The 25,508-nt window shown below is 44.3% G+C and overlaps 1 protein-coding gene across 4 annotated transcripts in view; it reads left to right on the top strand.

The window, feature by feature from the left end:
* ARHGAP32 (Rho GTPase activating protein 32) overlaps window positions 1-25,508 on the top strand; it is a 196,568-nt gene that overhangs the window by 68,895 nt on the left and 102,165 nt on the right. For all 4 annotated transcript variants that reach the window (XM_034421953.3, XM_087875674.1, XM_087875673.1 and 1 more), the window contains exons 3-4: window positions 11,583-11,674; window positions 15,287-15,371. In XM_034421953.3, the coding sequence (XP_034277844.1) occupies window positions 11,583-11,674; window positions 15,287-15,371 (177 nt within the window). The remainder of the gene's footprint in view (window positions 1-11,582; window positions 11,675-15,286; window positions 15,372-25,508) is intronic.

The raw sequence follows: 25,508 nt of genomic DNA, 5'->3' as shown, positions 1-25,508 counted from the left end.
CCAGGTCCCTTAAACATTGTTATCTGGTAGAACATCAGAGATGCACTTCTACTGTAGTTGCTGCATCTTCTTGGACAGTCTTTCTCTGATGGTTGGAGGTCCCCTACCCTCTTAACCTTCTGGAAGGTTGGGAAATCATCCCCCCCTCTCTCTTTTACATATATTTTTATTGTTTACATACAAATATATTGAATACAGTGTAATTGTCCTGGCATTCCATTTACCATAAAACAAAAATAAAAAACAGAATAACATATATACTATTTTGAACAGTGCTAGTGTTGTACAATAGTTTCTGACCATCATATTCTAGTATGTCAACTTATCATTCTAATACTTAAATCCTATATTGATATTAAAAAAAAATCTCTTTCCATGTCCACCTAACCTGATTCTTTCGCATTCCAACTTCTACCTCATGTTTCTAACCATTGATAGAATCTATTCCATGTTGAGTAATATTCTGCTATCTCCTTTATCTTTTATTTTTAGCGTTAGTCTGTCCATTTCCGCACAGTCTAGTATCTTCCTTATCGTCTCATCCTCTGAAGGGGTGTTTTCGTTCTTCCACTGCTGCGCATATAGAATTCTTGCCGCGGTTAAGATATGTAATATTAAATAAAATAAATAAATAAATAAATAAATAAATAAATAAATAATTTTATTTCTATACCGCCCTTCTCCCGAAGGACTCAGGGCGGTGTACAGCCTATTAAAAACACAAAGACAGACATCAGTTAAAAATAATTAAAATTATTAAATAATTTCGGCTCAAATTTAAAACCCCAAAATTTAAAACGCCCAATTTAAAAATCATTACATTGATAGCCCGGCCTGGCGGAACAACAGGGTCTTGAGGGCACAGCGAAATACACGGAGGTTGGAGATCTTACACATTTCCGGACAATAGATATATTGTCCCTTTATCATAGCTATCTGATATAATGTATAATAAAAACAATCCTGGCATAAAATCTATATGTTGTCTAATCATTTTTTCTAACCACATATGGATTTGTGACCAAAGTTTCCTTACCTTTATGCAAGTCCACCACATGTGTTAATATGTGCCAGGTATTTGTTTACATTTTCAATAGTTTGGAGACATATTGTTAAACATTTTAGCCAATCTTGCTGGGGGCAGATTCAAATTTTCCGGACTGGCAAATTCAGCCAGCAGAATACTTTAACTATCAATTTAAAAGTTAAAAAAATAACAAAAAAGATATACCCTTTTTATGAACAATACCTGCACAAATTTTATTTGATTCTTTAAAGAAGTATCAAAGGAATAATAAACATGTATTTTTTTTTACACAAGGGCAGTTATTTTAGCAGGAGTCCTAAGTCATGTTGTCTACATAACTGTAATAGAAAATAATGATTTTCCAGAACGCTGCTACTACACTCCAGCATTGGGAAAATCCTCTTCTCTGACAGCAACTGAGAGAACTTTTTTCTACTTATCTTCCCACTCTGTGCTCTCTCCACGCCCCCTTTTGCACCCGAATCCCCAGTCTTTCTCTCAGTTGCTGACACACTGGGAGGACTTTCTCTGTGCTCTGAGTGTTGCGTTAGCCCTTTTGGTTATTTTTGATTAGCCCCCTTTTTATTTTTACTTCTCTTTTTTCGGTTGAGTTAGTTTTCTTTGATTCCTGGAGTCAATCAGCTGCTCGCCGGTTTCGTGCCCAGGGAACTGGGTCGTGCCGGCTTTCGCGCATCTGCGCCTGCTGCTGCCGGCTTCTGTCCCTGCGGGGCGGATCCGGTAAGGTATTTCTATCGCCGGGGAGATCAGGGCTGAGCGGATCGATCCCCGACTCCCGTGTGGAACAGCGAGCCGGAACGGAGGTCTTTCAAGTGTGGCTACCGGCTCGCTGTGTTTAGTGGCGTGATTCTCCAGCGGCCGTCCCGTCAGGCTTCTGCGGGCGGCGCTGTGACTGGCGGCGTTTCTCTACGGCCTCGAGGATTCAGCCGTAAGTGATCGCTGGGGGTGTGTGTGGCGTGGCTGTCGGGGCTCGCTACCCTCCCGTCGTACCTAAGCCGCCCGGTTTCCAGCCCTGATTGGCATCCGCGTGTGAGCGGCACCAAGGGGAAAGCGCTCCGCCATCCTTCAAAGCTCGGGCGGGCCGTCATTTTACAACTACGCCACCAACTTGCGGCCGCCATTTTGAACCATTAGGGCGGCCGCCATTTTGAAATCTCGTGGCAGCGCGGACCCTAATTAGAGGGCCGCAGCCTTACTCCGAGGTCTGGCTGGCTGAGTCTCTGTCCCGTGCTGGGCATTGACTCGGAGGAGAAAAAAAAAAAAGGGGGGGGGAGCATTGCCAGTTTATCGCTCACCCCTTTGTTTGCAGCCTCTAGTGCACGGCTTTCCCTCTACCTGGGCAGAGACAGGGGTGCCCTTGTGCTTAGCGTGGCAGAAATGCCAGCTCTGCTTGTTGGGGCATAGTGCATTGCCCAGGGCAGTAGCCAGAATATTAATTCATCTGTCTTTAATCAATTAAGCAATCACTCAATTAATTATTCTCAAGCGGATATCTATTAATTACGCAATCAAAGCAGCCAGTCATTCATTCAACCAATTAATTAATCAAACAAACTGATTTCTGTCAATCAATCAATCATTATTTATTATTACAACTTCATCTGTCAATCAACTGTTTAATAATTCTATTCTGCTTGGGGCATTCTCACCATGGCGGACTGCTCGTTCTCCTCAGACAGTGATCAGGAGGTCAGTCCTGTCAGATCTAAGTCCCGCAAGAAACAATCGGGCAAACGCTCTGCGTCTGGCGGTCACAAGTCCCACCACTCTAAGACCTCCTCTGCCGCTGAAAAGGATGCTCTCAGGCGTCATAAGGCTTTGGAGAAACGATGTGAGAAGGCCAAGCAGGAGTCAGCTTCTTTAGTCTGTGATGATGCGGGATCCGCCCAACAGTCTGTTCCTGTTCCTGACCTTTCGGAGCGGAGAGCGGTCCAATCCGGTTCCTTGGCTTGGCAGAAGGGCGTGTCCCAGTCGATGCCTGATGTTTCCTCAGCGGGGTTGGAGGCCTTTCCGCCCCCTCGGCGCCAACCTTCGGCCACTTTCACGCCTACAGCAGCGGGACTCCGTGAGGTGGACAATCCTCCGCCTCCGTCTCAGTTCGACTTCCAGACGATGTTATCAACAGCGTTGGCCTCTATTATGGCGGCTGGAGCGCAGACAGCGGCCCGGACATCGGCGGCGGGGATTTCAAGCACGTTGGCCTCTTCAAGCTCTCGCAGGGCTCGATCCCCCTCGCCTCGTGAGTCTGTTTCGTCTGAGGACTCGTGCCATGACGAGGAAGGCCCCGACGACCTCGAATTCTCTGAGGATGAAGGTCTGGCACCTGACACTCCAGCCTTCACGGGCTTGTTTCGTCCCTCACTATTTAAGTCCCTCCTTCACAAGGCTCGCTTGACTACTAATTTGGGTTCGGTGGGAGCACAACCCCCGACAACCCCGTCTGAGACCGGTCCTCATGATGCCCTGTTTAAGCAAGTCAAGCAGGAGAAGGACTTTATTCCGTGCCCTCAACTGTTCGCGGATGTTCTGCAAGCGCCTTGGGCCCAACCAGGGTCGTCCACTGCTCCAAGCAATTTAGATAAGAAACTGTTCTGTGCGGCGCCCGAACTTGAAGCCATGTTGGATGTGCCCACAGTGGATGCACCGGTGGCGTCTCTCACTTCGCATTCGATGGTCTCATCTGATCCGCTGGAGGGGCTCAAGTCGGAGGACAGGCGCACTGAATTGGCCTTTCGTAGGTCTCATCAAGCCGTGGCCTGGACTGTTAGAACTGCCACGGCTACTTCATTCTTCAATAGGGCCTCTTTGATCTGGTTGCGCCAACTTCAGGAACGGCTCCCTCCAGAGGATACCCGCTTACGCCACGATATTAACAAGATTATTGCAGCCACAGAGTATTCGGCGGATGCTTCGTTGAACTCTGTCAAGTTTGCATCGCGGGCGTTAGTGACTTCTGTCACATCGCGACGCCTTTTCTGGCTACGGCCGTGGAAAGCTGATGTGAAAACCAAATGGAAGTTGGCGGCGGCCCCGTATAAAGCCCCGAACCTGTTTGGCACGGCATTGGAGCCGATTCTTGTGGAGGACAAAGACAAACGCAAAATTATGCCCTCGTCCTTTCGCAGACAAGACAGGCGTTACACCCCTTACACGCAACGTCAGCCATTTCGTTCCTACTCGGGGCAGGGAGGCCCCTCGACTTACCGGCAGTCGTTCCAGACTCCAGAACGCTTTTCTGACAGACAGCGTTTCAGAGAGCGTGGCAGGTCACAGTCCTCCTCCAAGCGCCCCTATCGTGGGTCCACTTCTAGGCCCTTCAGACGGGGCAAATGACTCACCGACTCCGGGGCCAGTGGGAGGACGTCTCCGGTCATTTCGTTATCGGTGGGCCCGGTCCACTCCGGACGAGTGGGTGCGTCGCACTATTTCGGAGGGCCTCGCAATCGAATTCACGGATTGGCCCCCACGACGGTTCATCCGGTGCCCAGTTCCGCTGTCCACAGACTCTCGCAGCTTGATGGTGAAAGAGATAGCACACCTGCTGGAGATCCGCGCGATAGAACCAGTTCCGTTGGACCAGCAGGGGACCGGCTTCTATTCGATACTGTTTTTGGTTCCCAAAAGTTCGGGAGGGGTCAGAGGCATTCTCAACCTCAAGGAGTTGAACCGGGCGGTACGTTACCATCGTTTCAAGATGCATTCTCTTCGGTCCATTCTGGCTTCTATTCGCCAAGGGGACCTGATGCAGTTGGTGGATTTGCGAGAGGCTTACCTGCATGTTCCAGTGCTTCCTTCGCATCGACAGTTTCTGCGATTCGAGTATGCGGGCAGGCATTACCAGTACTGTGCGATGCCGTTTGGTCTTTCCTCGGCCCCCAGGACTTTCACCAAGCTGGTGGCGGTAGTGGCCGCGTCTCTCAGTACCGTTCCGGTGAGGGTGTTATGTTACCTGGACGACATTCTAATCCTGTCCTCGTCCAGGGCACAAGCGGCGCAAGACAGGGTCAGGGTGCTTTCGGCCTTCCGAGAGCACGGATTCTCCATCAACTTGGACAAGAGCCAGCTCGTCCCCACGACCGCAATTCTACACCTCGGGACCCTGATAGACTCCCAGAAGGGTCAGGTTTTCCTGTCTTCAGAGCGGGCGAAAAACATCAAATCGCTTGTGGGCCAAGTACTGACCCGGAGGAAGGCTCCTCTATTGACGCTGTCACGTTTGTTGGGGAAGATGGTCTCGTGCTTCCGCATTGTTCCGTGGGCACGCAGACACTCTCGTCCACTGCAATGGCTTCTTCTTCCGTTCCAGAGAACAGGCAGTTCCAACTCCACAAGGACAGTGTTCGTGCCTCCGCGAGTCAGACTGTCACTGAGTTGGTGGAAGTCGTTGGCCATCCTGCAAAGTTGCAGTTTCCTGGAACTAGACCGGGTCGTGATCACCACCGATGCCAGTCTCCATGGCTGGGGAGCTCACCTGGGGGCCCAGGTGGGCCAAGGACAATGGTCTCCAGAGGAACGTGCACAGAGCATCAACCTATTGGAACTTCGAGCCATTCGCCTCGCCCTTCTGCATTTCCGGACGCTGGTTTGGGGTCGTCATGTCCTGATTCTCACGGACAATACATCTGCCAAAGTGCACATAAACCGGGAAGGGGGGACGAAGTCACAGACGTTGATGCTCGAGTCGACACGTCTGTTCAACTGGGCAGAGAGGAATCTGGAGTCCATCCTCGTAGACCACATTTCCGGGAAAGCCAACACACGAGTGGATTGGCTCAGCAGGGAAGTGATAGACCAGGCCGAATGGCAGCTGCTTCCCAGTCTATTTCAGGAGATTTGTCTTCGCTTCGGACGGCCTCTGGTAGACTTGTTCGCCAGTCCGACCAACGCCCAGCTTTCCCGGTTCATCACTCGGTATCCGACTCCAGCGGCAGAAGACACAAGCGCTCTGCGGTGTCGTTGGCCAGCGGGTCTACTGTATGCCTTCCCGCCCGTCACACTGATTCAGCAGGTGGTTCGCAAGATAATAGCGGAGAGGGCGGAGATGTTACTGGTAGCTCCACATTGGCCCCGCTGGCCGTGGTTCGCGGATCTTGTGGAGTTTTCGGTGACAGACCCGTGGGTGATTCCTCCACATCGGATCGTGCTGTGTCAGGGGGCCATTCGTCATCCCGAGCCCCAGTGGCTGCAGTTGGCCGTCTGGCATTTGAGCGCGTCCTCTTGAAGAAAGGCCGTTTGCCGGATACGGTGATTGGTACAATTCAGTCGGCCCGTCGACCATCCACGACGAGGATCTACGAAGCCTCATGGAGAGCCTTTTGCCGTTGGTGTGCGACTGCTCATGTGGATCCTATGTCTGCAACGGTTCAGGATGTCCTCATTTTTCTACAGGCGGGTTTGGAACGGGGTTTGTCTCCCGCCACTCTCAGGCGCCAGGTGGCGGCCCTGGCCACTGTGTTATCCTGTCCACCGTATACTTCCTTGGCTCATCACCCGTGGGTGAAGGGGTTCCTTCATGGAGCTACGAACCTGAGACCGCCTACGGTTCATCGTTATCCCTCTTGGGATTTGTCTTTAGTTTTGCAAGCTCTCACTTTGTCTCCGTTTGAGCCGCTGGGTTCCACTTCACTTAAGTTTCTGTCGTTCAAAGTTGCTTTTCTCCTGGCGATCACATCGGCTAGACGCATTTCTGAGCTCGCTGCCTTATCTGTCAGGAAGGACTTGTGCATTTTTCATGCTAATACTGTGGTCCTGAGGATGGATCCTGCGTTTTTGCCCAAAGTTAATTTGTGGTTTCACCGGGCGCAGGAATTAGTGCTTCCGGATTTCTGCCCGTCGCCGGGACATCATCGAGAGGTTCTTTGGCACACTCTGGATGTCCACAGGGCGTTGAGACGTTACATACGTAGGACGGCCGAGTTTCGGAAGACGGAAGCCCTGTTTGTTTCGTTCCATCCTGCATCCATGGGTCAGAAAGTGTCGTCGACCACGATTGGTCGTTGGATTAAGGCCTGTATTGCTGCTGCTTATGAGAATCAGCGTCGTCCTGTTCCTGGGAACATTTTGCCTCATTCTACGTGGAGTGCGGCTACTTCAGCAGCCTGGGCTACCCAGGCTTCTCTGTTGGACATCTGTAGGGCGGCTACTTGGACTTCTTTGTCGCCTTTCATAAGACATTACCGGATTGATGCCTATGCTTCGGCTGAGGCGTCTTTTGGGCGACGGGTTTTGCAAGCAGTGGTGTCTGGGTCTTCTGAGTTGGATAGTGTTTTGCCCGGCCCTGAAAGTTAGGCTTGGGTATGTCCCAATGCTGGAGTGTAGTAGCAGCGTTCTGGAAAATGGACATTGACTTACCTGAATGTCCTTTTTCGGAACGTTGCGTATACACTCCATTTCCCTCCCTTTCTTTGGTTGTTTGCTTGTGGTGGTTTTGTGTTAATAAAATTTGTTGTAGTTCACCTGTGATGTCTTCGTTCAAGACTGGGGATTCGGGTGCAAAAGGGGGCGTGGAGAGAGCACAGAGTGGGAAGATAAGTAGAAAAAAGTTCTCTCAGTTGCTGTCAGAGAAGAGGATTTTCCCAATGCTGGAGTGTATACGCAGCGTTCCGAAAAAGGACATTCAGGTAAGTCAATGTCCATTTCCTCTTGAGAATGAGTCCAGTTTCTTTCCAGTTTCATAGGATTCCTTTTCCAGTGGGGCATTAACACACTGTTTCCGGTTTTTGATTTAATTGTAGTTTAGGCTGTTGTTTGAAGTGTAAATTATAATTAATTTTATCTTATTTTATTGTAGTTATTAATACAATAATTATATGGGATGAACTATGTTCAATCATTAAAATGGATGAATTATGCCTAATTGAAACAGCAATAGCATCTAAATTTCCCTATTTAGCTAATAGACCATCAATTGCTGGGGTTTTTCTTGGCTGTGAGCTCAGCTTCCTTGGAAAAGATTCTCCAATAGTAATAAAATGAACCAATAATGAATGACCTTTAAATGTCTGCCTTAATACTGCCCATAAACCTACAGTCTATATAAATTTATTCCGAATCATTGTCAGAAGTACTGAACTTCTTTATAGAATTACTTTGCCATGTGACATTTCAGTAATTGATTAGTAATTAACTGTCCCAAATGTGTATACAGTTTTCATTCAGAACAAACAGCTTTTTTCAGTTGCATGTATCTGGGTGCCTAATATTTAAAGATGATAGAATTTCCTGTGCCGAGCTATAAAGAGGAGAGTGGCCTGCAGGAACAGTCCCAAAGATGCTTTTCGAAAGGCAGCTGCACTTTCTTGTTTTTTTTTTCCTTGAAAATGTTTCGCTTCTCATCCAAGAAGCTTCTTCATAACTGAAGAACTGAAGAAGCTTCTTCGATGAGAAGCAAAACGTTTCTTAAGAGTCAGTTTAGTGTCAGGGTTCCAAGGTACACACCCATAGCAATCAAAACTCCGAGGCAGTTGAATTCCTCAAAGAATATAGAGCCTTGATAGTACAGTGGTCTACGCACCCTGTTATTAACACAGCTGCCTGCAATTTCTGCTGGTTCGAATCTCTCCAAGGCTCAAGGTTGACTCAGCCTTCCATCCTTTCTAAGGTAGGTGAAATGAGGACCCAGTTTGTGGGGGCAATAAGCTGACTTTGTATAAAATATACAAAAGTATGAAGGCTATTGCTTATATATATATATTTGTTGGATATGTCATATTGGCACGAACTGCTGAAAACTGACTCTAAATGTTCCCGCAGTTTTCACCTAATTAAAAGTAAAAATTCTTTCACTTCCTCCAAACAATCAGTCACAAGGTCCAATCAGGATACAGTCCAGTTGCTAGATGACTCCAGTCCCCTCCTTCTGGACACCTGGTGGGAATGTCCTTGGTTCCCAGGAGAAAGTATTTTGTTTTGGCTACCAACCCCTCAGCTATCTCTACTCCCCCCTCCCTTTCTCACAGCTCCAGTTGTGACAGCACTGAAGCCTCAAAATGGCCTCAGCCAGGTCAGCTTCAGGGTTTGACAAAGTTTTCAAGGAAAAAACCCAAGAAAGTCCAGTTGCCTTTCAAAAAGCACCTTTTTGGAACACCCATAACCTGGATGATTGAGAATCTCCATCGATGACCTGCGGGAATTGGATTCCCATGGCAGCCACAGGTCTTGCTGTAAAATTCAGATGGCTTTGGAGGCCCGGAGCTTCAATTCTAATGATTAAGGCGAAGATCTCTGATAGCTTGCAACACCATATCTTGGAGAGATTTCTTGGAGAGACTGAGTTGGAGTACCATACCACACCACCCCATTAAGAAGTCAGGGAGATGGGGACCCAGGAACAAGTTGGAGGTTAGAACATAGGGATGAGAAGTTGGAAATGAAAGTATGAGGAAGAGGATCGGAATTAAATGAAAAGCAGGATGGTTTGTCAGAAGACCAGTCCCCTTTTTTAAAAAATAGTTTTTATTAAACAGTTTTTTTCATTTTATAGAATAGAATAGAATAGAATAGAATAGAATAGAATAGAATAGAATAGAATAGAATAGAATTCTTTATTGGCCAAGTGTGATTGGACACACGAGAAATTTGTCTTTGGTGCATCTGCTCTCAGTGTACATAAAAGAAAAGATACGTTCATCAAGAATCATAAGATACAACACTTAATGATAGTCATAGGGAACAAATAAGCAATCAGAAAACAATATCAATATAAATTGTAAGGATACCAGCAACAAAGTTACAGTCATACAGTCATAAGTGGGAGGAGATGGATGGTGGGAACGGTGAGAAGATTAATAGTAGTGCAGACCAGGGGTGGGTTCTAACCGGCTTTACTACCGGTTCTCTTTGTGCGTGCACTTTGTGCGTGATCGCCTCTTCGGTCGCCCGCTTTGTGCTATGCGCAAGCGCGTTGTGAATCTGCCCAGCTGAGGTGCGTAAATCCACTCTGCCGCACCTCTCAGCTGGGCGAAAAAAGAAGAAATATAAGGTCGGAATAATGCGGGGGCGGGCAGGAGGGCCCAGCTCCTGAAGAAAGAGAACCGGTTCGGTGACATAATAGTGTCACCGCTACCGGCTCGGCCGAACTGGGAGCAACCCACCACTGGTGCAGACTTAGTAACTAGTTTGACAGTGTTGTGGGAATTAGTTGTTTAGCAGAGTGATTGCATGGGTGAAAAAACTGTCCTTGTGTCTAGTTGTTCTGGTGTGCAGTGCTCTATAGTGTCGTTTTGAGGGTAGGAGTTGAAACAGTTTATGTCTAGGATGTGAGGGGTCACAATTTATATCACAATTTCGATCTTTATAGCGCTTCCGGTATCAGTATATCTCCTAAGTACATATACATTATTTTTGTTATTCTTCCTTTCCTTTTGTGTACAGTCCACTTTGAAGGTATGGAGTAAATAGAAGACGTTTGAAGGGGTTTGGACCTATAGGATATGGTTCTGATGTGGCTTTGTGGATGGGACAGTAATCTTTTCTGAAAGTCACTCTTCATGATCTCTTAGTCCTTCACCATTCCCAAACCAGCTTCATACTTGACTTTAACCAAAAAGTTCCAAGAGTTGATAGGTTTATATTCCTTTATAGGGTAGGGCTCTTAGTCTCCATGACCGCCCTGGAGGTAATACTAGATCTGACTCATTTAAAACTGTTTGGTTAGGAACTTGATTGAATGGCTCCTCCTCCTCTTCTTTATTCTTTTAACATTTAAGTGAAGCCTCTGTGAGAGAAATCATCTATTGGTTGAGGGTGCAGTTACTACCAACATGTTAATGATATGCAGGTATACAGCTGTAATTGGAGACTGCCTCTAAGGGAAGCTTGGAGATGATTGTTGTGTCCATGTTACATCCTATAGTAGAGGGAGATTGAAACTGCCTATTGGAAGCTATGCTGATACCCAGCATTTTCTACAAGGGGCGTCTATCTAGTAATTACTGAGTTATGAGCAGGTGCTTGACAGTGATAGGAAACAGTTCAATGCCAATTGTAGGAAACAGGATAACAATTCTCCCCTCCCTCCCACGAACTGCCTGCTACTTACAGCTCCTTCCTCAAACTGCTGTGTCCAACTCAGGAATAGATATTGCTGCAAATAGAAAGATAAGGGCTGAATTTAGTTAGTGTCATTTCCACCTAAGCTTTTAAAAAACCTATTCTGCCTCTATTTCTTTTAATAAAAAAATATTAAGGGATTATAGTTATCATACAATGACCTAACTAAGTTTAAAATATATTTCAAATAGAGTATTTGTATGCTTCTTTGTTTCACTGTTTCTCAAAACTTGCTCGAAAATACACAGATTTTCTTATTTTTAGATGTCTGGACACATCACTCACATTGTTAAAATATTTGATACATGTAGAGACAAGCCACGTCATCCATCTGGAAGTGTAAAAGGTATTGCACGCTTGCTTAAGACTATCAAATCCTATGGCAGCAGATAATCTGTAGGTAGCAAAATTGGTGTCTTGTATATTTACTGAAAATGAATTAAAGTGTTAAATCATCTATTTTTTTTCTCTCTCTCTCTTTTTGCAGGCAAGAGGTGCAGACATCCCTGAGATTTCTGGAGAGTTATCCTTGCGGACCTGTGGCAGTACAGCTAGCATGAAAGTGAAGAATGTGAAAAAGTAAGATGTTTTGTTTCATCCTTGCAACTTTAGTGGCGTTCTTGGCATTCCTAAATGTTGACTCCAAGATGCTGGTTGACTTGTTGTCGATATACAGGTGGAGTAAGTAAAATTAATCCCTGTTGCACAAAGGCAATCTATAAAAGCCAAATACCACTCACTCATCACGAAATCTCCAGAACGGTAAAGCCTAGAAACTTGAAATTTGGCACGTATGTTCCTCTTGGCTTCTAGGTGTTCGCTAAGAAAGGATTTTTCAAAATGACCATCAGATAATTATTATTTCATATACAGTATTATATTCACATGCTCTGATGCTAAGGAGTTAGACGTTCTACTCCCCCTCCCCACCTGAAAAGAACTCTGTTCCAACTGCCAGTTGCCTTATATTAACACGCTCTGATGCTACGGAGTTACACATTCTACATTAAGTTTCAGGCTTTAAGTGTCAATTTATCACACCCAATCACATAGTTTTGTAGCGAAGCACGGGTGTCCAGCTAGTAAGAAATAAAAGGTAAAGGTTTCCCCTGTCCAGTTGTGTTCATCTCTAGGGTGTGGTGCTCATCTCCGTTTTTTGGCTGAGGGAGCCAGCATTGTCCAAAGACATTTTACATGGTCATGTGATGACAATGGCTCTATACTAGGGGTGTCAAACTAGTGGCCCACGGGCCAGATGCATCACACGCTGGCCACCCCCACCCCCGGTTTAGCGAAGGGGAAAAAAAAGTCGAGATACATCACGTGATGATGTGACGCCACGAGTTGGACACCCCTGCTCTACACCAAAGGCTCACAGAACCCACTCATCCTCTCACCAAAATGGTACCTATTGATCTACTTGCATTTGCATGCTTTTGAACTGCTAGGTGAGCAGGAGCTGGGGCAGGAACGGGAACTCACCCTGTTGCATGGCGCTTGAGTCTCGAACCCAGCTTGCAGCCTTCCAGCTGACAAGCTCAGTGTCTTTAATTGCTGAGCCATTGTCCCCCCCCCCATAGGAAATATGCTCACTTAAACAGAAAGCCTGCCCACATTTTCTGCCTTCCCCTCCCACTTCCCCTCCCCTTTTTAACTTCTAGAAACCCAAGGCAGGCCAATAGATGAAGTGTTTTACTGCTTTATTTTTCCTCCTCCTATTACAATTGTGCAGATCTCTGAAATTAAAAGGGCCTATTTCTAAACTGGGTAAGGGGTTGGGAGCAAATTTTTTCCCTACCGGTTCTGTGGGCATGGCTTGGTGGGGGGTTCCTGTGACTGAGTGGGCATGGCCAACTCAATGTTACTCACGGCCATGCCCACTCAGTCACATGACCTCCCACCAAGCCACGCCCACAGAACCCAGTATGAAAAAATGTGTGTATGAGCATGAGAAGGGCTCATAGTGAATACTGTGGCAGAGAGAATCCGAACTTTTCTCCCTCCATTTATAGCGGAGCTGCTGCTCCCTTTATGGTCCCTCCTGGCCCCCTCCCTCCCGGGGACTACCTTAAAGGGACAGGCCACAGCAGTTCTGCTGTGAATGGAGGGAGGAAAGTTCGGATTCTCTTTGCTGCATTTAACGTTGAATTCTGTGGAATATCGAGTGGCTGGAAGGGCCGAGCGAGCGGCTGGAAGAGGTGAGCGGTGAGCAGGTGACCAAGCGGGCGTAGGAGGGGCCAACCAAGGGTTATTCTTACCGGTTTGGCGAACTGATTCAAATTGTACCTACCGGTTCGCCCGATCCGGTCCTATCCGGTTGAATTTCACCCCGGGTTGGGAGGGAACCATGGGATTCTGTGCTGCATCCCATCTACCAGAGTAACTATCATGAACAGATCTCTATACCAACCGCTATTTAGAGCTGCCTCGTCTGCTTTCATCTTCTGTGCCCTCAGGCTCCAGTCTTTGGTGCAGTGGCTTCCACAGATAGAGAGAGCTTTATCTTAATTGCAACCTTGTCATTGGGATTGCACCAATTCTATCTCATTGCTTTTGATTTTGATAGCAGAGCCTCCTATCTCAAATCAGACATCAGGACAAGCTTTAGATTAGCTTCTTTAGGTTTATGTTTTGTCTTGATGACTTGCTGAATCAAAGCATAAACTTCCTATATGTAAGAAGAAAAAGTGCCTCTGACTGTCACTTACAAGGAAAGTATGGCAAAATATGTACCTTAACTATCACAAATTTGAGAAAGGACTCCTTTGAACTGAGCTTCACTTCCTTTCTTCCTCTGTAATCCCCTCTGTTCCCAATTTAATCCGCTAGTAGGGTGGACTTGTATTTGATCCATCTTTGGCTCCAGTAATGATTTGAAGTTCAGAAAACTATCCAGGAATGGAATTGTTCAGAACTCTCATCAATCATGTGCTGATTCTGCAAGAGAAGGCTGATGACCCTGTTTTCTAGTGGGGAAAGACCAGGTGCTAAATCTCATTTTTCTTTTAAAGTCCTAAGGGAAGAATGACTGATGATCAAACACTCTTTGTTCACCACCAAAAAAAAAATGTGCTGCAGGACACTAAAATAGTTTCTGCACTGCTATAATATAGCTTCAGCAATACCTATCATTTTGTAACCCCAAGTCAAAGCTAGAAAATAATTAAAAGACATGTTTGGTTCCCAGGTCTACCAGTATAGAACTGATGGACTCTTTAATTATTTTCACAGATAATTTCTGTCAATTGGGATAGATATATGAAGTTCATTCGTGTTTCTTGGTTTGCTTCGCTATCCTTCAATCTTCTAGCTAGCTCTCTTGGCTGTCAGGTTCCGAAATAAAAGACTCCAAACCTTGAAGATGATGGTTAGAAGATGCTTTATCGGTACAGACTGACATCCATAAATAATGAAAGGAAATATTGTTGTAGCTACTGCTCCGTGCTCCCCACCACCTTATAAAGTCTTGTGCCTAGGCAGCCCATTAAAGCAGCCCCACCCTCTCCTAATCCATGGGCTATCCGCCCACACACTGGTCACACCCACCTCATTCCTACTTACTTCCTACTGCGTACAGGGAATGTCAGCAAGCCATAATCACCCCCAATCAGCCCCAGTCCTGCCAGCACTTTCAGCTCTTTCAGCCCTGGTCTTGCCAGCACTTTCAGCTCCCAGTTCAGGCCAGCACTTTCAGGGCTGCTACGCTTACTCCTTCCCTCTGGGAGCCTCCCATCGCTCGGAGATGCTTGCAATTCAACAGCGGAGAAGGCTGCCGGCTGCCTTATGACGTCCTCCTTCCCTTCAGGAATGAGAGTAGGCTGTAGCAGTGGCTGGCAGCATCCTGGAAGCAGTAGGATCAAGGTTAGCTCGGTGGGCTGTGGCAGCGCCGGCCGTGCCGGGGCTAACATTGGCACGTTAAAGGATGAATTCCTTGCCTTCATATTTCAGTTTCAGGTGCAGACTCTTTTTAGCTGGAATTTGTCCTGTAACAACAAATGATACTTGATAGTTTGCTTCTTTCCCTAGAAACCTTTCCTTTATTGTTTCTTTTTATGTTACATAGACGATACTCCCATATTCTGTGGGATTTGGAACGACAAGACATTCCGATGACAATGTCAGGAGAACCTTTACTTGATTGAAGTGTCGGTTCTGATTTCTGCAATAATATACTTCCTCCCTGTCTTTCAGATTGTCCTTCACCAAAGGCCATTTTCCAAAGATGGCAGAATGTGCACACTTCCATTATGAAAATGTGGACTTTGGCAATATACAGGTGAGAGAATGTTAAACCGGGTTAAACTGTTTCATGTGTTGTCATGGAGATGCTTCGTCTTTAACACATATTTTCTAGCCTCACCTAATGGTTCTGTAGGTTTATCATCTGCCTGTTTTGCAATCTTGTATTTAATTTCCAAACTTCCTGCTTCCACGGTGATTTACGGATCAGCAAGCTCTGTTATGCATGCCCATTGCATCACACACTGTCAGTCCTGTTTTGAATCCTTAATCTTTCTCTGTATTTGAAATGAACATAATCATTTCTATTTTCATAGTCACTGGGGAATAATAATGGAATTCTGCCCCAGTGCTTCATAAATAAAAGCAGTTCCCTTATATGTTAAAAAATAAGAGTAGACTAAAGGAGATATGTATACTGAGTCATAGAATCATAGGGCTGGAAGGAAGGGACCTTGGAGCAGGGGTGAAATCTACTTACCTTCCTTACCGGTTTGGAAGTGCATGCGCCGCGCGCTCGTTTGCTTGCGCTCACAAAACCTGCGCATGCGCAGAAGGTAAAAAACACATTACTTCCTGGTTAAAACCAGGAAGTAATGACACCCGGGCGGGTGGGCGGAGCTTTGCTCCACCGTCACTACCGGATCGCCGAACCAACGGCCAAAATTGCTACTGGACCGGGCGATCCGGTCCTATCTGGGAGCATTACACCCATGCCTTGGAGGTCTTCTAGTCCAACCCCTTGCCCAAGGCAGAAGTCCTTATACCATACCCAACAAACGATAGTCCAGTCTTTTCTTGAAAAATTCCAGTGACGGAGCATCTCACAATGTTAAATTATCTTCCTACTAAAACTAGTGTTAGTAATAAAGAGTTGGTAACCAGATTGACACAAAAGTGACTTAAATGGCTTATGTAAAATTCAATCTAAAGACAAAGCAATCTTATCAATATGATCTATTTTTGATTATTCTTTATTTTAAAACGGTTGCTTTAGCTTAAGTTGATAGCAAGCTCTATGTTTTTAAATGAGCGCGTGGATAATAACTTCAATAAAGACCTGATCATATTTTGGTAGTTCAAATGCTGAGTGTTGGGCAAGTCCCATTATAGTGACTGGACAAACCTCTATCATTTTTTTCCTTCCTGTTAGATATACTTTAGCATGTGTTCTCTCACAGATGTATTTTTTTAAAAGCCAGTTTTTCGGGCTAAGGCTGTGCCAAAAGTAGCATAGCTTTCAGTGATTTTTAATGGGTTGCACAGAATAGAGAAAATGGCAGAATTAATCAGAGGCCACCATGCAAGGCAGACAAACCTGTCCTATCAAAATAGTTTCTAAGTTAATAAGACTCCTGCTGGTATATAGCAAGTGGCTATATTTATTAAAATACCGTTAGCCTGCCCTGTATAAATTTTGGGACAGGGAGTAGTGATTAAAACGATTCGCTGACGTTAAAGCAGAAGTCACAATCCAACATTGATGGTAAAATAAATGGTGTGCGTGGGAATGGTTGGGGGAGTGAGCCATCTTACTGTTGCTGAGCAGAATAGAAAAAACAACAACCTCAGAATGGTAACAGACATTGACTGCTGAAACTGTGGATTAACCCTTCCATTTTTTCCCCTTCCTTTTCTCTTGTACCTTGTACCTGGTATCTTGCTCAATAGTAGTAACTGTGAGAGGGATCTTGGAGTCCTAGTGGACAACCATTTAAATATGAGCCAGCACTGTGCTGCAGCTGCCAAAAAAGCCAACACAGTTCTAGGCTGCATAAACAGAGGGATAGAATCAAGATCACGTGAAGTGTTAATACCACTTTATAATGTCTTGATAAGCCCACACTTGGAAAACTGCATCCAGTTTTGGTCACCACGATGTAAAAAAGCAGAGAAGAGCAACCAAGATGATTAGGGGACTGGAGGCTAAAACATATGAAGAACGGTTGCAGGAACTGGGTATGTCTAGTTTAATGAAGAGAAGGACTAGAGGAGACATGATAGCAGTGTTCCAATATCTCAGGGCTGCCACAAAGAAGAGAGATTCTCCAAAGCACTTGAGGGTAGAACAAGAAGCAATGGGTGGAAACTAATCAAAGAGAGAAACTAAGGAGAATTTTCCTGACAGTTTGAACAATTAATCAGTGGAACAACTTGCCTCCAGAAGTTGTGAATGCTCCAACACTGGAAGTTTTTAAGAAGAGATTGGACAGCCATTTGTCTGAAGTGGTGTAGGGTTTCCTGCCTAAGCAGGGGGTTGGACTAGATGATCTCCAAGGTCCCTTCCAACTCTGTTATTCCATTCTATTCTTCCTTTCTTCCCCCTCCTTTTATTTTCCTGTTTCCGATGGAAGTGAAGGAAAGGGTGACTTTGTGTGCCAGAGTGGCTTGTATGTAAGAGAAAGCTACCTTGATTGCCAAATAAAGTGGGGTCCCCCCCAAATTGGGAACTTTATTTTATAGGCAGTTAATTTGAATTAGTTATTTGATGAATACAACTTCAAATGTGTTTGCTTTGGGAGCAGGTGATGGATTCTGACCAGTATACGCTACAGGCATGCACACATGACACAAATGTAAATACGGCAAAGCACGTTAAATTGAGGAGGGAACCTCTAGAATTGACGTCCAGCTGGAGGCAGATTGAGAAAGTAGGCAGTCTGAGCATTGCACAGGAATTTTATTTCTGCTTTTATTGTTTCCAACCCAACAAAATATTGGAAAGAAAGCAGGGAAAGAGAGTTGAGACTCCGTGCATGGTAGGCCAATCGTTCAGAACCAAAACTGAGCAGGATCACTTTTAATGTTGATGGAGAAGCTAACAACGAGAACAGGAAAGGTTTAAAAATTGGGCTGGACCAGGCTAGGAGCTGCGAAGGGGAAAATAAATCAGAATATATATTGTTCAGTTCTCTTTCTGAACATCCCCACTGCTGATCCATGGATTGGAAAGAATCCCACCAGCTATCCTTTGGGTGCTTCCTTCCTTCTTTTTAATCGTCTCTTTCTTTCTAATTACTTTCTTTTGGAGTAGTTTTCTTTTCGAGGAAATTCAGTCATTGCAAAATAAAATTCTGCTGAACTGCAGCCGAACGGACCTTGAAGGTTTTCTAGCTTTATCATAAACGAGACAATGCCGGTGCCATCTGTACCTCTGACGCTGCGGAATAGCGTCGCGTGATTGACTTCCCTCGTTTCCCCCCCCCACATAGAAAAAAAAAGCTCCTTTTAGCAGACTTTAAACGCAGAGAGAGGAGCTTCTTCAATTATCGAGACCCCGAACAGATGTAACTTTATAACGTCTTTGTCACACCTTCTGTCTGAAAGCAAACTAGGATGAGTCAAGATAGCCTTTTGCCTTTCCCGTTAACAAATATCCGTAACGGCCCCTGTTATCATTTTCTCAATACCTTGACCGCAGAGAGGACATTGGCGACTGGCCAGTGTTTCTTTTTTGTTCCAGGGAGAACTTGTCTGAACGGTTGACAGTATTTCTAAAAACAAAACAAAATCACTGCTTACCAGTCCAAAATGAAAAATGAGTGCTGAGTTAATGTTGATTTTAATACATCGACCTCTATACCGGTGTTTCTCAACCTTGGAAGCTTGAAGATGGGTGGACTTCAACTCCCAGAATCCTCCAGCCAGCTGGCTGGGGGATTCTGGGAGTTGAAGTCCACCCATCTTCAAGCTTCCAAGGTTGAGAAACACTGCTCTATATCCTGGCAGAGGTATAAAATGCTTGCTCACGGTGTGAATCTTGTTGGATTCAATTTGCGAGAAGATAAAAGGACCAACCTTCTGTAGGCTTTCCTTTCCTAGAGCTGCGGAATCATGTTTTGTTCGAGCAGAGGCGTCATTTTTGTACGAGAACTATCTGGTTGATAAGGTTCGCGACTTGCTAATGTCTGTATTCATCTTTGATTAATTATGTTGACTTACCAAATGAGCTTGCTAAGGTTTTTTTGCTAGTGACTATATTAGCTCTGGACTCCTTGGAGCTTTTCGACGTTGGTTGTTTACAAACTCCATATCCCCTAAGCACTGAAGATATTACCTAGTCAGGTAACAAAATGCCTTCAAGCAAAGAGAGAGAGAGTAGTACCAAAGATACCACAGCCCAACCCTGAGCTACGTGTATTCTCTTCTCTTGGAATATTAGCTTTGTTGGTGAAAAAACAAAACAAAAAGTCCTGCTCAGACAAATAGAAAATTAGTGTGAAAAAAATTAGGCGGCAAGTAGTTAACAGTGAAATGGATTTTTTGTTTTGCTGTAAAACGAAGGAAACATACTTTTAACAATATGTTGTGTCTGAATTGGGACACTGTTGTATTTCAGGGGCTTTTTTTTTTTTAAATCTGGCTGGCCTCTTTCTTTCTCTCTGGCCTCTTAGCAACAAAAGCAGAGTTATTGGTATTCCCCAGAAAGTTGGGGGAAAAAAACCAACCCTCTGCCATTCTTTATATATTTCACTTGACCTAATTTCTCTTCGTCCCATAGAGAAAGTAAGATTCTTTAATAAAGAACTTCATGTTGGTTGGGCCTCCCAAGTCTCCTGGCACCTAATAAGCCGCCCTCAATTTCACCAATGTAAGAAGAGCTGAGAATTTAAATTACCCCTCTCCTCAATGTCAAAGGACTGGAGCGTGTGCAGTTTTGTAAGAAAGAGATTTGCTGCAAAGCAGTAGCGTGTGGACGCGGAAAAATAATTTATTTCTAGCATTATAAATGTTTCCTTTCTCAGTGCTCGGTAAATATATGCAAGATGCAAGGAGATCCTGTTGAAAGCACAATTTGACTCCGTCAGATAATGTCACGCTGTTATAAATAATTCTTCTTTTATTCTTGGCTTGTAAGTATTACGCTCAGCGAAATGGCGGTTGACAAGGGCCCAGCGGTATAAAAGGCAGAAAGCAGGAAAGAGGGAATGGGAAGGATGAAAATTCTAATACGTGATGATACTGCAGAAAAAAAAAATGCAGTCAAACCGGACCATTTAATTTCGCTGAATTCATTTGAGATATTTCCTCACGGAATTCATTCCTTGCTTCCTCAGACAGCAATTTTAGTATTTTCTGTTGGCTTAAAAAAGGAAGAAGAACTTTCATCTTGATTGATTGACATTTTCTCTCTCCATTTATAGACTCTGGTTATTCTTAACAATTGCAGTACATTTCATTCTTAATTGCTAAGAAAGCTGGTGATGTCTAGAAGTGAAGGATAGTTATATCTGGGCTTATACGTAGGAGTGTGATTCATTTTGGCTGTATTCTTCATAAATTGTAGTTGTGTTGAAAGGACTACAAGTAAAATGCAAGTCATACAGGAGAGAATGGAACCAACTCTAAGAGTTTTCTTAATAATGCTGTTGGATGAATAGTGAATGAAACAGAATAAATGCATTTGTTACTGTCATTGTTCTCAAAAGCTGAACATACAGACTAGACCTGGGCTTTTTACGTCCCGTCCCGTGTCCCCCCCCCCGGCACATCTGGCCCTTTGACTGTCCCTGTCTGGCCTACATGAGGTCAATCAGAAATTAGAAATCAGATGTAAATAAGTATTTCATTTCATTTCATTTCATTTTATTTAATTTGTGTACCGCCCTACTCCCGAAGGACTCAGGGCGGTGAACAGGCACAGGATAAAACACATAGAATACAAAAATTTAAGAGCAGAAGTAAAATCGAATTAAATCAATTTAGCCAAGACAAACTTAAAACCCCAGGTTAAGAACAAATTAAAATTTACATTAAAATTTACATTAAAAAGAGAATGGGAAAGGTTAGGCCAGACCAGCCTGGTGAAATAAAAAGGTCTTGAGAGCATGGCGGAAGGTGCGTAGATCCTGGATCCTCCGTATCTCCAGGGGGAGCTCATTCCAGATAGTAGGTGCCCCCACAGAGAAGATTCTCCCCCTGGGGGCCGCCAGCCGACATTGTTTGGCCGATGGCACCCGGAGGAGTCCCTCTCTGTGAGAGCATACCGGTATATGCCATCCATACAATACAACTTCATTGCTTTTTGATGGCAGCTGCTATTTTTTTTAAAAAAAATACATATGTGTATGCATAGTAACCTTGACTATCACTAAGTGTTGTATCTTTTTATTTTTGATGAATGTATTTTATTCTCCTTATGTACACTGAGGGCATATACACCAAAGACAAATTCCTTGTGTGTCCAACCACACTTGGCCAATAAAGAATTCTATTCTAATATACTGCTTTGTATAAAGCGAGAAAATTAATATTGAGCAGAATTCAGTTCAGTCTATTGGTTCGGCTCTCCATAACAGTCCACCTTTCCCCGTGGCCGTTTGGGAAAATGAATTGCCCACCCAGATATAGACTGGGGCCAGTTGATCTCAGATTATAGGTAGATTGACACAGATGTAGTTGTCCAAATCTGAACCATTTGGGGTTACCATCTTTAAAAAGTACAAGTAGTACAGTACAGTTTTATATAATCTGATTAAAAAAAAATTCCGTTAGGGCAAGTGGCTGCATTGGGCAGCTATTGTGATTTTCACATGATCTTAAACTTCAGTCCCTAGTATTAATTCTGCTTAGATTTCATTGGCATATGGATCTTTGTGGCAAGTCAGGATCTAGAGTAGGGGTGTCAAACTCGATTTCATTGAGGGATACATCAGGATTGTGTTTGACCTCAGGGAGCCAGGGTGGGTGTGGCCAAGGTGGGCATGGCCAGCTCGATGTCCCTCATACCGGGGTCACATGTGGTGGCCCGAATGCTCTGCCAGCGAAAACGGGCTCCCATGATGGTTTCCTGCAACCTTCTGCCAGCAAAAACTGAGGTTGGGAGGGCTGTGGGTGGCCCTCCCGAGCTCCGTTTTTGCTGGCAGAGGCACCAAGGGCTGGTCCTTTACTGTATCTAGGGTGGGCCTTGAGTTTGACACCCCTGATCTAAAGGGAGCTGTTGTTGGCCCTACCAGATAATTTTTTGGCCTCAACTTTCTCAATCAACGCTGGGATCCTGCAGAAGTTCTGAATGGTATACATGATCCTTCAGATGAAATATAATGCCATCTGTGATCATGTGTAAATGTCTCTTCAGATCGATCTGTTCTTGTACTTAATTGCAGAGCTAACTCATCTGGATTAAGCCTTACCCTGTTTCTTTTTATTAGTTCCAAAACTACTTCCTTAATTATTTCATGACTACTGCAGACTTCCTGCTTCCTGGGATGGAAGAGCAAGTTATGGTTGGCATTTCATCCTAAATCTCCAGATGGTGATGAATGTCTGTAAATGGTACAGATGGGCACCAGATAGCAGGTGAAACCAGTATAGCAATCCTTCCATTGCACTACTAAAAAAGAGGAGTGGATCATTTCCATAATGATCTTCATTTTTGTATCTCGAGATGCCCAGAATATCCTCCTTTCTTTTGCTCAACAATTATCACAATAGAAAACGTGTTTTTCCTCCAGTTAACGAAGTACAACATATCATTTTTGTGATGTTAACTTTTGCTTTGCACGTGTCTATTCTAATGCAAATTTAAGGAATTAGAATACATGATTTATGTTTCCGCATCCAGCAGAAAAACTTTATTCTTTGCAGTATGCTGCCACCCAGTGTTGAGAAAGCAGAAAACTGTTCCACAGAACTAACTTAGATTTACGATTTATTTGTTCTGTAAAAGGAGTTAGTGATGGGGTTTGATTTACTTTTGCAGAAAGAGAAGGGATGCTGCAATTAATATAATCACAATCATGTTAATACAGGATTCCAGGTAGTATTTGGAGCCTAAAAACGGACTGAAATAGACACAGAACAGCTTTCAGGTACTAACATAAAAACACACAGAATGTCCTCAATTTCCAACCATAATTGGGATTGCAATTTCTGTCGTATGTCATCATAACTTGAGTCGGGCCTAGTTTTATGACAATTTTTACAGTTTTTTTTTTTTTTTAAGGAAATCATGCAGTCATTAAGTGAATTCACTTCCCCAATGGAAGGTGTTGCTGTTGTTTTTTGGACTGAAATCAGCAAAAAAGGTTACAAATTGCAATCCCATGACTGTAGGATGCTGCAACCAGTGGTAAATGTGAGCTGGTTGCCAAATGCTGGAATTGAGATCACATGACTCTGAGGGTGGTGTGACTATCAGAAATGCGTTGACAGTTTGTAAGTCATTTTTTTCCAAGGACCATTGTTTTTTTTTTTTTTTTTTTTAAAAATAGTTGTAAGTTGAAGATCACCTGTATGGATATAACTTTCAGGTAGGCAGAAGTTACTATAGGAAAGTCATGCTGTTACTCACCTTTTATAGACCATTAAATACATCAAGGGTTATTATATAAATGTTGGACCTGCAACTTGTTTTGGGTTTTATGGGTGGCAATTGAAGTCAGGTCATTGTAAGTCAGTTTTTTAGGTATCGCATTGTTTTGCAAATAGCAATAGCTTTACAGCCCTCTCTAAGCAGTTTACAGAATCAGCCTATCGCCCCCGACAGTCTGGGTCCTCATTTTACCCACCTCGGAAGGGTGGAAGGCTGAGTCAACCTTGAACCGGTGGGAATTGAACTGCTGGCAGTTGGCAGAATTAACCTGCAATACTGCATTCTAACCACTGCGCCACCAGGGCTCCTACAAATATACCGTAGCAGCCTGTGAGACAAAGATTGTCTCACTTTTCAGAATTTTTTATATGGTGGCCTGATCCGCTTGAGAAACTAAACCCCGATGGCTGATTTTGGGCTTCATAAATATGTTAACCATTCCGGCCTAATATCATTATATGTGAACGAGGCCACGGTGTCCTCCTTGTACCAGGGACTTTTCTCAGAGTTTTTTATTCTGCTCTCCCTGCCGTTTTGTCGGCATCCAGTCAACTGTTTTCCCCCCTGTTGACCCTCCTAGCAACGTTCCTCTCTAAAATGATCTTGGCTCTGGGGGACACGGCGAGGTACATGGAAGCAACTTGAATGACTTCCAGGTTTTGGTGGGTTTTTTTTTTTTTTTTGGTTTTTTTTTTTGTAAATTAAGCCTCTAAAGGTCTGTCCACAGTTGCTGAAGCTAGGCTGCATTTGTTCTGGCAGCTGCTCCCCTTTTTCCCAGAAGGAGCGATTGGGATATGGGCAAATGCATGAATTAATTGGGTTGAGGAAAAATAATTGAGGGCCTGCTTTGACCTCAACACTTACTTTCCCCAAATCCTTCTGTGTTTTTGAACAGCCCAAAGAAATAGAGGGAAATGTAGATTGCCTTTTTTCTCCATGGTAGTAAGCTGCTGCTGTTGCTGCTGGTGTGTGTGTGTGTGTGTGTGTGTGTGTGTAGATTTGTGGCTAATTATATTTCTCTGGGTCACGTGGCTGATGCAGTTTGTGAGCTTGAAGCAATCTTTGCCTATTTTGCAAGCTTGAGGGTTAAGTTTGGAGATGATGGGCTTCTGGCAGCGTTCCTTAGAATATCGGTTTCCATAGCGATGAGAACGATGATAATTGACCCGCAGGAAAGATCAAGAGAGGGTTGCGCTCATCCTCCTAGACCCTTGCGATGGAAATGTGCTATTACCGTAGGTGGGAGTCAGTAACTGGTTGGATGTAGTTGCTGGAAAGAGGTTTAAGAGTTTATTAGCTCTTGGAGATGCATCTTATTCAACGGCAGGAAGCAAAAACCAAACCTTTTAGACTTAGAGAGGGGCCAGTGGCAATTTCCCTTTGTCTATACGGCTAATGGACTAAATGAATTCTGGTACTGAATTTTGGGGAGTATGGAAAGCATCGCCACAGAAATAGTAAATTAGTCATCACATAAACATTGTTGTCACGGCGATAGGCAGGCATACATCCTGCATCTTACTTCTTACATGTTGCTTTGCATTCATTATTTTGCTTATCTGTTATTTTCCTCAGGTCCAATCGATGCTTCTTTTCCTCAGTGTGAGGAGCCATATTAATAAGCAGTTTTTTTGTTGATACCTTTCAAGGGTAAAGATTTATTGCCAAGCATGCCCTGTAGACATACTCAAACAGATGCATCATTCAGATCCTCTTTTTTTAAAGAACCATATTTATATAGCTGCTGAAATCTGAATAATATTTCCTGTGGAAATAGGGCTAGTGCATGGGCTGTAATTTTCTCTATGTGGAGCAAGTTTCATGGATAAAATGATTTATGGAGTGTTTACTTGCATAAGT

Source organism: Pantherophis guttatus, chromosome 9, assembly GCF_059756535.1.
Source record: "Pantherophis guttatus breed Tessera chromosome 9, ASM5975653v1, whole genome shotgun sequence".
Classification (NCBI taxonomy): Eukaryota; Metazoa; Chordata; class Lepidosauria; order Squamata; family Colubridae; genus Pantherophis; species Pantherophis guttatus.
The sequence above is the reverse complement of the archived record's forward strand: the minus strand, read 5'-3'. Positions and strand labels throughout refer to the sequence as shown.